General features: G+C 49.0%; 2 protein-coding genes across 2 annotated transcripts; one reads left to right on the plus strand and one right to left on the minus strand.

Annotated features, from left to right (window-relative positions):
- The first annotated feature begins 1,146 nt into the window (after positions 1 to 1,146).
- LOC144326517 (syncytin-A-like) lies at positions 1,147 to 2,541 on the plus strand. The gene is made up of 2 exons (XM_077923032.1): positions 1,147 to 1,342; positions 1,494 to 2,541. Exons 1-2 carry the CDS (start codon positions 1,147 to 1,149, stop codon positions 2,318 to 2,320), a joined length of 1,023 nt encoding a protein of 340 aa, XP_077779158.1. The 3' UTR covers positions 2,321 to 2,541.
- A 5,357-nt stretch (positions 2,542 to 7,898) lies between these two features.
- LOC144326516 (uncharacterized) lies at positions 7,899 to 9,535 on the minus strand. The gene is made up of 6 exons (XM_077923030.1): positions 9,394 to 9,535; positions 9,126 to 9,240; positions 8,878 to 9,014; positions 8,586 to 8,705; positions 8,340 to 8,454; positions 7,899 to 8,072 (listed from the first exon to the last, which is right to left on the minus strand). Exons 1-6 carry the CDS (start codon positions 9,471 to 9,473, stop codon positions 7,899 to 7,901), a joined length of 741 nt encoding a protein of 246 aa, XP_077779156.1. The 5' UTR covers positions 9,474 to 9,535.
- Positions 9,536 to 16,058: the final 6,523 nt, after the last annotated feature.

Consider the following 16,058-nt stretch of genomic DNA (forward strand, 5'->3'; position numbering starts at 1 on the left):
CTCAGGATCAGATGTGCACCCAACAAGAGGCTAAAGCTCTCTCCCTTTGAGCTTTTGCATGGAAGACCTCCTCCACTTACCGTATTTTTCGTCCCATAGGACGCTCTGTCCCATAGGACGCACCAATTTTTTTTGGGGGGGGGCGAAATAAAGGAATAAAAAATTCCTTTATTCCCCCCCCAAAACCAGGTCGGGGAACAGTGGGATCGTGGCGCTGCGCCTCCCCGCTGTCCCCCGAGCTTGTGGGGCTGGCCAATGTCTGCCCGGCTCGAGGGGCGCTCTGCTTCAGGGCGCCCCACGCGCGGGGCAGCAGGCTGCGGACACCTGCGCGAAGCACGGGACGTCCTACGGAGGGTGCCCCGTGCTCCGTGCTGCAGGTAGCCGCCTGCAAGCCGTGCACACCCGGGGGGAGTTTCCCCAGGCACGCAAGGCTTGCGGACACCTGCGTGAAGCAAGGCTTGCGGGCGGCAGCCTGCAGCGCGGAGCACGGGGCGCCCTTCGGAGGACGCCCCGTGCTTCGCGCAGGTGTCCGCAAGCCTTGCACGTCCGGGGGAACTCCCCCGGGTGGGCAAGGCTTGCGGGCGGCAGCCGACAGCGCGGAGCACGGGGCGTCCTATGGATGGAACTCCCCCCGGGCGTGCAAGGTTTGCGGATAGCTTCCTGGAGCCTGGAGAGCGAGAGGTGTCGGTGCGCACCGACGCCTCTCGCTCTCCAGGCTTCAGCGAAAGCCTGCATACGCCCTATAGGACGCACACACATTTCCCCTTCATTTTTTGAGGGGGGAAAGTGCGTCCCATAGGGTGAAAAATACGGTACCACAGAAATAAGAGCAGACTTAGTACAAACGGGAGGACAGAGTACATCAGAACAAATCCAGTCTCTCTCTCGTGTCCAGTATCTCTCTCTCTCAACGGAAGGTTGGCTCACTCTCCAGGTATGCTGTGGTCTTGGTTACCTCCAGTTCTTCTTACAGTAATAATAAATGTTCTCCTTCTTATCTTCTTTTACTACCCAGGAGGAATTGTTGATATCCTTGTGCTCCTTGAACCCAAAGAAAATGTTTTTGTAAAGAATGCTAAGCAGATGTTTCAAATATATGGAGAAAATGTCACCCTTTATTATGAACACCCTCGAAAGGTAGCTGACATGTCTCTCATCCCAGGACTAATCAGGGACCCTGACATTGTCTTGGCAGGCCTGCTGTATAATCAAAGTGGCCTTTTCGCAACACCTCCTTCTGAAATGAATGATACCTCCTACCGATATTTCCGGTTCTCCAGAACCACCCAGGGCTTGTGCTTTTGTTGTTATGCCTCTGGATCATGGAACACCAAATGGAAAGGTTGGCCGCATGTCCAGCACCACCAACATAAAGGTTGGCTGGGAAATTACACACAGTGCACTGCTAAATTTTGATTGTGGGGTTGCTTCAACGCCTCTTACCAAAGCAACACCACATCCTCAGATCTGTATCCATACTTTCCCCAATAGAGGATATACAGTCAACTTCACCGGACAGGGATCCATCTGTTCTGGCTGGCTGATCAAGGACTCCAATCTTTGGTTCTTGTATAATGGACTAACCACTAATTACCACCCTGGTAATTATCAGTGTGTGGGAATGGGTGCCTTTACTTTCCCTGTGACTGTGGAGGCTTTTCTTCCTCTACCCTCTCTTAGAAACAGAAAGAGGAGAGAAGTCCAAGGGGAACAGTGCAGTGATGAGATTTTCCTGGCCCGCTCTGTGGGTGCTGTTGGTGGAGGCTTCGTTAGCATCCTCACCATCGGCATACATCCGGGAGTTGTGGCTGAACAAAATCGTGAAGCACTATTTGCCCTAACATGCAGGTTGGAGAAAACCATCAATGCCACTACACATATCCTCCGACAGTTGCAGTCCGAGATTGAGGATTTGAACCAGATAGCAGCAGCTAATAGACTTGCTCTTGACTATCTCCTTGCCAAATCAGGAGGTTTTTGTAAAATAGTCCCGGAAGGCAACTGCAGAGTGAAGTTTCATGACCTCAACAACACTATTGAGGACGAGTTGCCAAAATTACAGGCCCTTATAAATGATAACCAACCCAGTCAGAATCCTTGGGAATGGATGTGGTCTTGGGTCCCAGGAGTAGGATGGTTACATAGCCTTTTGACCGCCATTGCGGTAGGAGGATTAGTCTTCCTAATACTTCTTTGCATCACCCCTTGCTGCATATCTCTAGTCAGAGGAATGGTGGCCCAAAGCATTAAGAATCTCACTGAAACCCACACCATGGCCATATACCAAGCCCTGGCCCCCCCTGGCAGAAGAAGAGCATGAGTATGCTTGACTAATTCGTGAAATGCCCCCTGAAGAGATCCCCTTGAGAGACACAGTTGTCTATACCGGGGTTCAACATGAGAGTCAAGCTGGAGAAACAACGGTGACTTGTTTCTAAGCTTGAAAGGGGGGAATGTGGCAAGGCCACCTGGAAGAGTTTTACCTTTACCTTTTATGTATAACCATAAATACTGATAATAATGCTTAAATTGTTAAGGCTAGAAGTGCCTAAAATCTTAAGAATCAAGATTATATGCTTTATGTATAACCATGTATCCTAATAATGCTTAAATTGTTAAGGCTAGAAGAGCCTAAAATCCTAAGAATCAAAATTTTATGCTTGCAACATACGCTTCTGGTTTCTTGTTGAATGATTTTTTTAAAAACCTTAATGATTTCTTCATGAACTTTGTTCCAAAAGCTTTTTATCTCCTTACACCCCACCATATATGGTACATTGTTCCTATCTCGGTGTTACATCTCCAGCACACATTGGTTTTTTGCTTATAGATTTTTGGCGATTCCATGGGGCAGGGGTTAGGTACCACCGGTAGATCATTTTCATTAGATTCTCCCTTGTTGTATAACATGCTGTGAACTTGATGTCAAATTTCCACAGCTAACATTATGTTGTGGCCAAAATCCTGCGCCCACTTTATCATAACGTCCTTTAGCATCTCATCCTTGAGTTCCCATTCCAAAAGTAGATCATACATCCTAGATAGGGTCTTTTTATTCATTTGTACTAATTCCTTTTGTAAGAATGACTTCTTTTCTCCAAAACCAATTTTCTTATCCTGATTAAATATATGCACTATTTGGTGATATTGAATCTAGCCGTTACAATACTGTTTAATTTCTTCATACAATTTGATTTTTAATTGGCCCTGTTCTACCTTTATTAATTGTTGGTAAGTTGCCCAATTTGTGCCCATGTTTGTCTTTTTTACCGTTATCATCTCCACTGGGGATGCCCACCAGGGTATTTTGGGCTCTAATAGTCTGTAGTACTTATCCCAGACCTTGTATAATGAAATTCTTACTACAGTGGTGCCCCGCAAGACGAAATTAATTCGTTCTGCAAGTTTTGTCGTCTAGCGAATTTTTCGTCTTGCGAATCACGAAATCCCATAGGAATGCATTGAAAATCAATTAATGCGTTCCTATGGTCAAAAAAAGTCCAAACAAAGCCAAATTTGGTACAACAACAGTTTATTAACTGCTCTTTAAAGTCACACATACTGTAAAGAGCAGTTCAAAAATTGAAGGGAAAATAAATTAACTTTATAAACATGACAGAAAAACATTTAAAAATCAACAAAGTGTACAGTACATTTTCTAAGACTCTGGGGGACCACTCGAAGAAGGCTCCTCTTCCACTCTTTGCTTCTTGCTCAAGAACCTGTCCATAGTCTGCTGCTTCATCCGCCTTTTCAGCACCTCCCTGAAAGGCGAAATGACCCTCGTATCAAAAAAGTTCCCAACGTCATGTGCCACGTGCACTCCTCCAGAACAGCTGGGCGGTTCTTCACGATCCTGGTGACTCCCTTGGCTGCATCAGTCACCAGGATCTTCTTCCTCATCTTCAGGATGGTCCCGATGGTTGATGGATTCCTCCCGTACTCCCTGGCGATGTCCGCCACACGCATTCCGCCGTCGTGCTTCCGGATGATCTCCTTCTTCATTTCCAGCGTCACCTTCTCCTTCTTCCTCTCGCCGGCCACCGCAGCAGCAGTCTTCTTGGGTCCCATGGCAGCACAGCTCTTACCTTCGTAAACTCAGAAAAAGAGAAAAAAATCAGTGATGTGCTTCAAATCCAAAAAATTCAAAAGCACCCAGCCACCCACCACACAGAAATTAAAACCCAGAACCAAGGCCTTGAATCCCAAACACCCCAACCCAAAATCCAAAATCCAAAACCCCCCCAAAAAGTTTTAAAAGTTTAACTTGCCAAATGGATGCAAGAGAAGTTCTGGGAAAGCTTCAACAATCAATCACCGAAGTCTTCAGAAACCTCAAATGGCTGCAAAATAAGTTTTGGAAAAGCTTCAAAAATCCCCAATGTCTTCAAAAACCTCAACTGCTCCCACAGACACCCACCCACCACACAGAAATTGCAAACCCCTCCCCAACTGCTCCCCCTGCCCCTCCCCAACTGCTGCAAACCCCTCCCCAACTGCTCCCCCTGCCCCTCCCCAACTGCTGCAAACCCCTCCCCAACTGCTCCCCCACCCAGACAAAAAAAATTTTCAAAAAATAACAACATGGCCCAATGGTCCCAGATTCCTGCAGAAACCTCCCCAACCGTTCCCCCAGCCAGCCAGCACTCAGAAATTCAAACTCAGGAAAAAAAATTTGAAAAAAAAACAACATGGCCCAATGGTCACAGAAAATCATAAAAATTCCAAAAAAAAAAGCCCCACAAGCTCCCAGATTCCTGCAGAAACCTCTCCAACTGTTCCCCCAGCCAGCCAGCACTCAGAAATTCAAACTCAGAATTTTTTTTTGGAAAAAAAACAACATGGCCCAATGGTCACAGAAAATCATACAAATTCCCAAAAAAGCCCCACAAGCTCCCAGATTCCTGCAGAAACCTCTCCAACTGTTCCCCCAGCCAGCCAGCACTCAGAAATTCAAACTCAGAAAAATTTTCAAAAAAAAAACAACCTGGCCCAATGGTCACAGAAAATCATAAAAATTCCAAAAAAAGCCCCACAAGCTCCCAGATTATCGCAACCCCCCCCCCACAACACCAAGTCTTTGAATCCCAAACACCCCAACCCAAAATCCAAACCCCCCCAAAAAGTTTTAAAAGTTTAACTTACCAAATGGTAAGTTTTGGAAAAGCTTCAAAAGTGAGCAAAGTCTGAGAAAAGGCTACCAAACCACGTGCTAACAGTTGCTCCTCAAAGTCAAGTCGCAACTGCAGCTGTTCAAGCTAAGCACCCTTTGTTTTAACGGTTTTTAGACAAAGGAAACAAAGTCGCGAGACGTTTTTGTCTTGCAAAGCAAGCCCATAGGGAAAATCGTCTTGCGAGGCAACTCGAAAACGGAAAAACCTTTCGTCTAGCGAGTTTTTTTGTCTTGTGAGGCATTCGTCTTGCGAGGTACCACTGTATATGATTTTAAAAGTCCTTATGCACTGCCACTTTGTTGTATGTTAGGTAGGCGTGCCATCCAAACCTCGTATTCCAACCTTCTAAATCTAATATATCAGCCTTCTTCAAGAAGGTGGGGTTGTTTTAAATGGTTGTTAAATGTGTTACGTTGATTTAGATTTTGTATTTGTGGGCTGGAGTGTTGTTTCAGGGCTCTTGTATTGTTTATTAGTGTGCATACATTGGTCTTGTGGCTATTTTTAGTATGTTTTTATTTAATTTATATTATGTTCTGATATTTTTATTATGAATTTTGTGCAGTGATTATTCTTATTATTTATTTTGTGCTTCGTATACTTGGTGTTGTGAACCACCCTGAGATTCAAAATCAATAAAATCAACAATCAAAAACAACATCAACAAGAAACACAACAACAAAAAGGTTTCCTACCGCTGTGTACGGAGGGTCGTGAGGGCAGCACCACTCCTCTTGGTCGATCCTGGTGGTGTTGATGTTCCTGGCGCTGGTCCAGACTGGATCCTGCGGAGAGCAGAAGATGGTATCTCTGCAGCACAACTCTGGTGTCCACGTTGCCTTGGCCTGGCGCTACTCCGGATGTTCTGTCAGGAGGAGAAAGGGGCTCGTTGAGAAACGTCCCATCCAAACAGCCCACCAGATGTCCCAATAGCCCACCAGATGCCTCACTCACCTGGCATGCAGCTCAGGAAGTCCTTCGGGTAAGGTTCCCTGTGAACGCAGTGGAGCAGCCTCCTCAAAAAGCGCTGGACCCTGCCTTTCTTCCGATGTCTATAGGCCCGCTGCATGATGTTCAGGCAGCTCCTCCCTGTCTGCCTAAGCTCTTCTTCCTCGTGCTGCTGCATCTCCTCCAGCCCTGAGTGGCAAGGGAGAAAGGTTGAGCAAGGGGGAGATACACAGGAAAAGAGCCACCCATCAACAATATGAAAACAGCCGTCAGCTGTGTTTGTGTGTAAGAGAGAGCAGTGAAGTCACATTCCAATTCTCTTTGCATGTTCATCTTGTGGCACCTCTGCCTGAACATACATCTGAGAATTTGCCTTCCCCTGAAGACCTTTCTCAGCAGAAGCATCCCTCCCTGCCCTCCGTACGTCTCACTCACATGTTCCATAGGATGCCATGTCTTGATTGCGGATGAAACTGGCATCCCGGAAAGCCAGATGACCTAGAGAGAGAGAGAGGGCAAGAAAAGGGACGTCATCTGGGTGCAAAGCAAGCGGAGACAGAGGCAGCTTGGCAGGAGGACAGGTATGCTCTAGAGGCCTCCACCCTCACGGAGCACTCAGAGCAAGATCTGGGCACAGATGGAGGCCTACCTAGCAGGTGGCCTGGGGACATGTCCATCCTCCCTGCCATTGTTACCAAGACGTTTCTGTCCCTCCCTACCAGGGAAGAACGTTGCTTGACTTACCCAGAAGCAGAGCTGCCACCCTGGAGACTGCTGGCAGCCTGTTGGCAGACGGCTGCGTACATGATAAGGCAGCACTCCGAAGGATGCCCTTGCTGAAGGTCTTGCTCTGTGGGCAAAGACAAAGGAGAAGTGGCATCAGAGAGGCTTGAGAGCGCAGCAGAAGAGCCTTGCACTCCCAAAGACATGCCTGGGCAAAGCTGCCAACAAAGGCAGAGGGACCTTACCAGATGCTTGGCAGCCTGGTGGAGAGCAAAGTGGAGGCTAAATTTGTTGGAATGAGCCCACCACTTGACTTCTGGGGCTAGATGGGAAAGAGCCTTCCTTGCGGCCTGCAACACAAGAAGAGAAGAGGGTTACAAATTGCGGGACATAGTCTCGGAAGCTCCTGAGAACAATCCCTCCCTCCTACTGCATAAGTCCACCTCTTTGGCCCTCACCTTGGCCACTTCAAGGTCCTCGTCTTCGAGGTGAATGAGGACCACAACCAGTTCGTGAATGGCTTCCTTTTCTGTTGTTGTAATGGGAAGTCTTTGGTCTCTCGCCCAGCCCCGAAGCAGCCCCAGATGTTCGATGGCTGATGCCCGGACGGAGGCTTCCTCCTGTAGGCAGAAAATATCAGAGGTTTTGTTTCTCATCAGATCACTTTCCAGAGGAACACCCTCCTGAAGCCAGAACATCTCTGCTGCATGCCAGTCTAAACCCCACCCTTCCTCTTCCAAAGCATTCCTCCTCCATTGGGTGTGGTGTCATGTTTCCCCTCATACTCACATGGGCAGCCAGGCCGCAGTAGGTTGCCGCCAGCATCTCCAGGTCTTCCTCTCCCAGTTCCCTGGAATGGTAGGCTTGGTCTACCATCTCTATCAATTCTGGGAGGACATCAGCTTCTACATCAGAGAGGGAATCCCTCAGGAAGAGCCGCAGAAGCGCAGGGTCCTACACAAAAGAGAGAATCTTTTCAAAGGTCTGAAAGGCCTCATGCCTTTTAGCACAGGCCCTTCAGTATTGTGCCAGGGAAAGAGTGCTGGGCCATGATTAGAATCGAGATCTGTACCCCCCCCTCCTCTGAGCATCACTTGCCATGTCCAGAAGCAGGGATATCCCTCTGACGCTGAGCTTCCGGACTTCCAGGCAGTCGTGTTCCAGCCAGTTGAGGAGCTGCTCCAGTGTATCTTCACAGGGATAGACCTCCAGACGGCAGCTGAGCAGCTAAAGAGGCCCAAAGAGAAAGAAACCCTTCAGGGATAAGAGGCTGAGGCAGGTTCTCCTTTTGCCCACCATTTGCAATTCTGCACAGAGCAAGCCCACTGAAGTGAATGGACCAAAGTTTGCCATGTACATCAAATCCAATGGGTCTACTCTGAGGAGCACTAAAACAGGCAACAGTCCTTAGGCTCAAAGTAGCCCAACACTCGGCAGAAACCAAGCCAGGGCCTCCTTGCTGCACCCATTTCCTCCCGCGTCAGTCCCCCTCACCTCGATGTAGATAGCTGCCGCGACTTGTGGCATCCCGGCAAAATCCTGGTCCTCGAGAGCAGCGATGATGCTTTCCACCATGGGAGGGATCCACCAGCTTCGCTTTCCGACGGCTCTGAAATGGAGAAGGAGATCTTGGTAAGGAAGGGAAAGACACCGCAGGAAGCAAACGGGCACAGTCCGATCCTGTGCCTTCAGCTCCATTTGCCAGGCCACTGGGGAAGGTCACCGCGTTCTTCCTCTTACCTCACCATGGCAGACAACCCCTGGCTGAAAGTCTCCCGGCAGAAAAGTTGGTCGACGATGGCCGCCTCCACTTGCTCTCCAGTGGTGCCAAGAAGGAGGTGCAGAACTTCCTTAGCCCCTCTGGAACCAAAGCAAGGCCAGTTTTACCAGGAGGGTCATTGGCACACACTCACATTCCTTCCCCAGCAGCCGCCTGAAGGAGAGCCTCCCTTGGAAAAGCAAGCTGGACTGGAAACCCCCCGAGGCTGAAGGGGAAAGGACTCCATTGGTCCCTTTGCAACACACTACTCACCCGAGGAATTCCTGATAGTAGTGGAAGTTGACAACCATCCCCAGGAGAGCGATCAGCAGCTGTGGGAAGTTCTGGCGCACAGCTGCCTTGTAGTCCTCCATCCTGAGGATGGCGTGCAACAGGCTGCTGAGATGTTGCTGGAAGAGAGAGGGGTGCAAGTCACTTTCTCTGCTTTTCTGCAGAATACAGGAACCCCTCGATATTACCCTGGGAAGAAGGAAGCCAGGAAGCAGGTGGTTGGTCCTTACCACTTGGGTGGCAGATTCCGCCAAGGGGCTTTGGTCAAGCTGCTCGGCCATGAGATGGATCAGCTTTTCTGGATCGGCCGATGGTAAAACCTCCTTCCATATTCTCTCGCAGTCTCTGTGAATGCAAAAACAAGAGCAATGGTCAGATTCAAGTCTTCTGCTTGCTGCCATGCTCCAGAGAGAGGAAATGGCAGCAAGGGCTTTCTGAGCAAGCCCTGCAGCTTGCCAACCTCCCCCTTAGCCCAGTAGAACCTGGAGGGCTCCTTACCCGAAGGGAAACTGGAGGAGATATTGCACCACTTTGTCCAGGTGGTGGTGCGCCAAGATGGAGAAAGCGAAGACGGCCATGTTCCTGCCTTGCACTGTAGGCCCCTGGCTGATCCTATAGAAGGCCTCCAGCAGCACCTTCACCTGTCAGAGAAAAGGAGAGGGTTGCTTGGAGAGTACAAGGAAGCGGGGCTGTCTCCATCCCTCATTGAAAGAGGGACCCTTGACCTGTGCCACCACAGCCTCTTCCTTCCAAGGTACCACTCAGGGTCCTGGGGAGTATTGGACCCAGGCAGCTCCAGGGCGCCAGTTCCCCTCTCCATTGTGGGCCAAGAGAAGAAGCTTGGCAGTCTGCTCCCAGAAGGAGGAGGGTTCCCCATCCCTGAACCCATGTTTCTCAGGACCCTTGGCTGAGCTTCTTGTCCTGACGTTGCCAGGCCCCTCTCAACTAACATGTGTCCTGGCCACCCAATGGCATGAGCTTGCCTCCCCTACACCAAGCAGAGAATCTTCTTCTCTCCTACCTTTCCAGATGCCTTACCTCCACTTTTGTGCCGCCAAACTGCTTGATGAAATCTAGCAGCAGGTGGGAGATGTCCAAGGGGTCGAAGCTGCTCTCAAGAACCAGGTCTCTGGCCAGGAAGCACATGGCCTCCAAGAGCTGCTCCGCAGGGAGAAAGGCGCCAAAGACCTGAAGCGAGAGAGGAAGGTCAGAGATGCCCACAGGGCAGGGCTGGGGAGCAGAAAGCCCAGGTGCTGCCTCTGCAGAACCCAGAACATGTGGCTTGAGATACAGCGACTTACCGTGGCAAGAGAGTAACAGTTATTCACGAACAGCCCAGGAACCGGTCCTCCGGTGGATTCGAGGACCTCCTCAGCTCCGATGATGAGCATTTGGTTCCTTAACGTTCCTGCCAGTGTCTCTGCAAAGGAAAGCCAAAGGGTTAGTTTGGGTCTTGCTCACCCCACCCCATGCTGGGATGCATTCTTCCAGTCTTACCTTTGTTGCACCGCAGGATGGGCAGAAGATGGCAGAGAGCCTCTGCTGCCCGCTGCCTGCTCTCCGGGTCCGGATCCAATGCACAAAGGCAGGAAATCGCCACCAGTTGGCCATAGGAGCATGCATGAATCACTGCCGATGGCTGAGAAGAAACCCAGAGAAGGGACTGATCACCATTTTCCCCTATAACATTTTTATTCCAAACATTCCAAAACATTTAGCATCCTAAACCTAAACCCTCTTTTCCTAATCTTTGCTTTTTTCTTCTTTTCTCAGCCATTTTACTCACTATGGCCCAGCTCTGTTCTCCAAATTGAGTATGTGCTGGGATGCCTGGTCGTCCCTTGGGCACCTTGCAGGATGGGCCTAGAAGCAGCAGCCGGAAGGCCTTGACAGCCCTGCATGGTTGCAATGCTTCCCTTCAGTAAAGCCACTTCTGAGCTGGAGAGGAGGTGGGGTTGCGGGCTTCATGCCCTCCCCCCACGTACTCGGGGGCTGGCTTGCAGCCCCCGCGAGAGCAGGGAATCCTCGGGCGCGTCATCTCCCTTGCCAGCCAATCGGCTGGCCCGGGAGGCGTGGCCAGCGCTATTTAGGGCCGGCGCGGCTGAGGATTTCCCTCTTTCTCCCAGCGCCCCAGCTGCTCCGGTTTCCCCACCCTTTAGGTTTGGCTCTTTGACATTGCTATGGACTTCGGTTGGTCGCCGTCAAGGGGCCTGGCAGGAATTTTTTCCACTTGGCAAATTGGCACCAGCCATTTGGCTTTTTGCAGATGAGTGGGGGGGGTGGAGGAAGCGCCATCACCTTCCCCCATATCGAAGGGTAGTCCGGTAAAGGATTCCGTGGGGCGTTGCCCTGTCCGAAGCCTATGGAGGTGTGGGCCTAAGGCACGCCCTGAGCGGTGACCCTGGGGGAGCTCCTAGTTGATGCACATCAGCAGGACTCCCCCTACTGGTGGTTAACCCTTGCCGGTCTTCTAGCAATCAGGCTGAAGCCGGTTAGTCGATAGGACCAATGCCTAAGCCAATACCACTCAATTCCTGTAATCAATAAAGTTGTGGCCTAATTTTGCCCATTAACCTAAAATACTGGTGTCCTGTGTCTTTATTTCCGTGGGGGAGGCGGGAACTCGCCACGCAACTCACATGTTCCTGGATCTTCTGCAGGAAGGCGCAAAGATCTCGGAGCGCCTTCCTTCGGATCATCCCACTCTTTATTCTTACGACGAAATCCTTAAGTCTGTTGTTCAGCTGGTCCCTGCTGCCGCTTTCAGGAGGAAGATCAGCCGCATCCAGAGAAGCTGTGGTTGGGATGCTGAGGGGAGACAGGAGTAGCACTTTTGTCAAAAGGGTTTATTGCCCCCCATCCTTCAAAGACCCCAAGCACCACCACCATAGAAATGGACCGGGGTTTTTTTTTAAAGCAATTGATTATGGGGGAGGGGATTAGCACAGGATTACCTTGGAGGAAGATCCTCCCCATCTTCCAGGCCGATTTCCGATATTTGATCTTCATCAAAATCAATTCCCTGTCCATGAGAAAAGAGAAACAGGAACATCAGAATGTGAAGAATGGATCAGACCCATTCATGTTTTTGTGCTCATCAGGAAATCACAGACAAGGTAGGTTGGGAAACAAACTGAAAATCTCTGGCCTCCATTTCCTTAGAGACCTTATTCATCCTTCTATTCATTGAAGCCTTCGGTTAAGAGTTTGGGTGTAATCCTTGACACCTCCCTTTCCATGGAGACGCAGGTTACAACAGCCAAAGTGACATTTTTCCACCTTCGCTTACCTTACCCGCCCCAACCTGGCCACAGTGATCCATGCGATAGTCACCTCCAGGCTTGACTACTGTAATTCGCTCTACGCGGGGCTGCCCTTGAAGCTGTCCCAGAAACTCCAGCGGGTGCAGAATGCTGCAGCGAGGCTCCTCATGGGGTCTCTGCCATGGGAGCATATTCACCCAGTGCTTTTCCCGGTGGAGTACAGGGTCAGATTTAAGGTGCTGGTTTTGACCTTTAAAGCCCTTCACAGCCTAGGACCCTCGTACCTATGGGACCGCCTCTCCTGGTATGCCCCACAGAGGACCTTAAGGTCCATATATAGCAACAACCTAGAGGTCCCGGGCCCTAAGGAAGTTAGATTAGCCTCAACCAGAGCCAGGGCCTTCTCAACACTGGTGGAACGCTCTGTCTCATGAGACCAGGGCCCTGCAGGATCTGATTTCTTTCCGCAGGGTCTGTAAGACAGAGTTGTTCCACCTGACCTTTGGCTTAGAATCAGTTTGATTCCCTCCCCCTCTTTCTATTTCCTTTTCCCTCCTGTGAAGAGGCTGCATCCTAATGTTTTAATGTTGTATCTTAATCTTTTAAATTGTATTTTAATCAACATTTTTTTATTATTGGTTGTTAGCCACCCTGAGCCCAGTCTTGGCTGGGGAGGGCGGGGTATGAATAAATTTTATTATTAGTAGTAGTAAAGGAGCCCCTTTACTACATGGTGGCAGCGGTGGGATGGAACTTCCCTGCAGAAAGGCACTTTGATTTTAAATTGGCACGAATCTTTTGTGTACTAAGGCGTTTTATTTTTTGGGGGGGATAGAGATAGTCAGGAATTATGGAAGCCGGGGCTCCCCAGGAATACACTTTGCGAACTGTGGACGAATGGGGTCCGGGTGGAGAAGGCAGTTCCCTTCCTTCGGAGACAACCCCCCCCCAACCTCCAAGTCCCAGAGTGGAATCCGCCTCCTGGTTTTCGGGAGATCCCGAGTCGGAGAGAGAGCTGGTGGATGCCAGCGAATTAAGAACTGTTTGGAAGGGTGGGCAAGAGTCCTGCAACTTGGAGAGAGAGAGGGGCGCGCCAGTTAACCACCCCTTGTCACCTTGTGAGGAAGTGGAAGCTGGGATGGCCTCCACACGTCCTAGAGGGAACTATCTTGTTTATGCAGAGCCTAAAGAGATGGAGTTTTCAGAGGGCGATGCGGTTGAGTGGGTGCAAAACCATTCTTATGGGGCAGAGAGTCAGCCGGATGGCTTATGAGTATCAAGATCTGCCGCAGCAGCTGCAAGAAGTGTCTGTGGGAGACTACCATCGAGAGTGTCCATCGTGCGACATTCGCAGAACGGTGAGAGGCGTTCCCCCACCCCGGGACGGGTCTACTCGCCAGTAAGAGCTTGGGAAACTTGTGGAGCGGTGCGATGGTACGCGGCGGAGAAGGAGGAGGAATTTCTCCCTAGACCCTCGCATGTATACGCGGCGGTGGACCACCTGCGTCCGGAGGGATGAGCGTCTCGACATCCTGTTCCAAGGTATGACTACAGTCACGAGGAGCCACGAGGAGAAAATGGCAGGCAGTCTCCTCCGGGGCTAACTTTGAGCAACCTTAACTGGGGGGCATTTCCGAAATATCAGCCCCCCACTGATGTTCTGAGTTATCTGACTCTTTTGGAAGTAACCTGCCGAGATATGGGGGTGTCCCTGAAAATGTACATGCCAATTTTGCGCTCCCTAATTTGTGGAGACCTAGCCAAATTGATGGGCCATCTCCCCTCATCCCAAATCCATGACTATGAGCGCTTTAAAAAATTAGTCATGCACTTGTCAAAAATGTATAACTTGCTGTTGAAATGGAATACACAAGATGAAACGGTGAAATCTGCTATGATTAAATGGGCACAAGATGTTGGTCATAACATTATGTTTGCTGACTGGGAACAGTTGTGGACCACAGGTATGAAATTTACGACATGTAATTCCTTAAGAGAGAATATTATGAAAATGATATACAGGTGGTACATGAGTACAAGTCAAGCTTGCAAAAATCTATCACTTGCTTGATAACAAATGTTGGAAATGTAAAGAAAATGAAGGTACTTTCTTTCACCTTTGGTGGATGTGCCCAAAGATTAAGGCGTTCTGGGAAATGATATATAATGAATTGAAAAAGGTATTTAAATATACCTTTCTGAAGAAACCAGAGGCCTTTCTCTTGGGTATTGTCGGCCAATTGGTGCCAAAGAAGGATAGAACTTTCTTTATGTATGCCATGACAGCAGCAAGAATACTCATCACAAAGTATTGGAAGACACAAGACCTACCCACCTTGGAAGAATGGCAGATGAAGGTGATAGACTATATGGGACTGGCAGAGATGACTGGCAGAATCCAAGACCAGGGAAGAGAGACAGCGGAAGAAGATTGGAAGAAATTCAAGGACTATCTTAAGAAATATTGTAAAATTAATGAATGTAAGAATGACGTTGGTTTAGAAAATATGTGGTTTCCAGCTGTAATGGATAAGTAAAAAAGAAAAGAAAGGTTAAAATTAAATGAAAAACAAGGGAAAGGATTTGCTGAATAATAAATTAGAAATTGGAATACAGAAAGGGGAGGTATGAGGAAGTCGGGGAAGTAAGTTATAAGAAAATAAGGGTTGAAATTATACTTGTTTTTATTTTTTGTTTGTTTGTATTACTGTATTGTTTTGTTTTGTTTTGTTGTTATAAAAATTTCAAAACTTTAATAAAAAATTTATATATAAAAAAAAAAATTAGTTATGCAAAGGCATGGACTTCATCCTGAGAACTATCGGAGGGCTTTCTGAAAGGGGGATAAGTCTGGTCCCTCAGACAGCATTGCTGTGTATTCTGCGAAAATGGCCCAGAACTTTGAACTTTGGCTTTCAGCTGAAGGTGTGTGTGGCTTTGAAGAACTCAATAATAATAATAATAATAAATTTTTATTTATATCCTGCCCTCCCCAGCCAAAGCTGGGCTCAGGGCGGCTAACAACAAACAGAATAATCCAACATTCTAAAAACATTCATTATAAAATTAATTAAAATCAAATTGATGGCAACCATTAAGCAAAATTCTGTGCAGATTGCCAGAGGAGGGGGTCAGGCTGCGCCCTGACCAAAGGCCTGGTGGAACAGCTCTGTCTTGCAGGCCCTGCGGAAAGATGTCAGGTCCTGCAGGTCTCTTGTGACAGAGCGTTCCACCAGATTGGAGCCGCAGCCGAGAAAGCCCTGGCTCTAGTTGAGGCCAGCCTAACCTCTCTGTGGCCTGGGATCTTCAGGATGTTTTTATTTGCAGACCGTAAATTTCTCTGTGGGACATACCAGGAGAGGCGGTCCCGTAGGCACGAGGGTCCTAGGCCATATAGGGCTTTAAAGGTTAAAATCAGCACCTTAAACCTGATCCTGTACTCCACCGGGAGCCAGTGCAGCTGGTATAGTACCGGATCCGTGCTTCAAAAGCACGTTTTTTGGCCATGGTATGACCAGGAACCCATGGATCCGAGTTTTTTGCGGTGCAAGCTATGCCCCTGGGCATGATGTGTGATTTGACGGTGAGTTTGGGCTGATCTAGTGCAAAAAGCATGAGGATCCATGAGGATCCGTGCTTCAAAACCACGTTTTTGGGCTACGGTGTCGCCAGGAAGCCGTGGATCCGTGATTTTTGTGTTGCAGGCTGTGCCGCTGGACATGATATGTGATTTGACAGCGAGTTTGGGTTGGCCCAATGCAAAAAGCATGAGGATCCATGAGGATCCGTGCTTCGAAACCACGTTTTTGAGCTGTGGTATGACCAGGAAGCCATGGATCCGTGATTTTTGTGGTGCAGGCTGTGCCCCTGGACATGATGTGTGATTTAACGGTGTGTTTG

This window comes from Podarcis muralis, unplaced genomic scaffold, assembly GCF_964188315.1.
Source record: "Podarcis muralis unplaced genomic scaffold, rPodMur119.hap1.1 HAP1_SCAFFOLD_98, whole genome shotgun sequence".
Taxonomy (NCBI): domain Eukaryota; kingdom Metazoa; phylum Chordata; class Lepidosauria; order Squamata; family Lacertidae; genus Podarcis; species Podarcis muralis.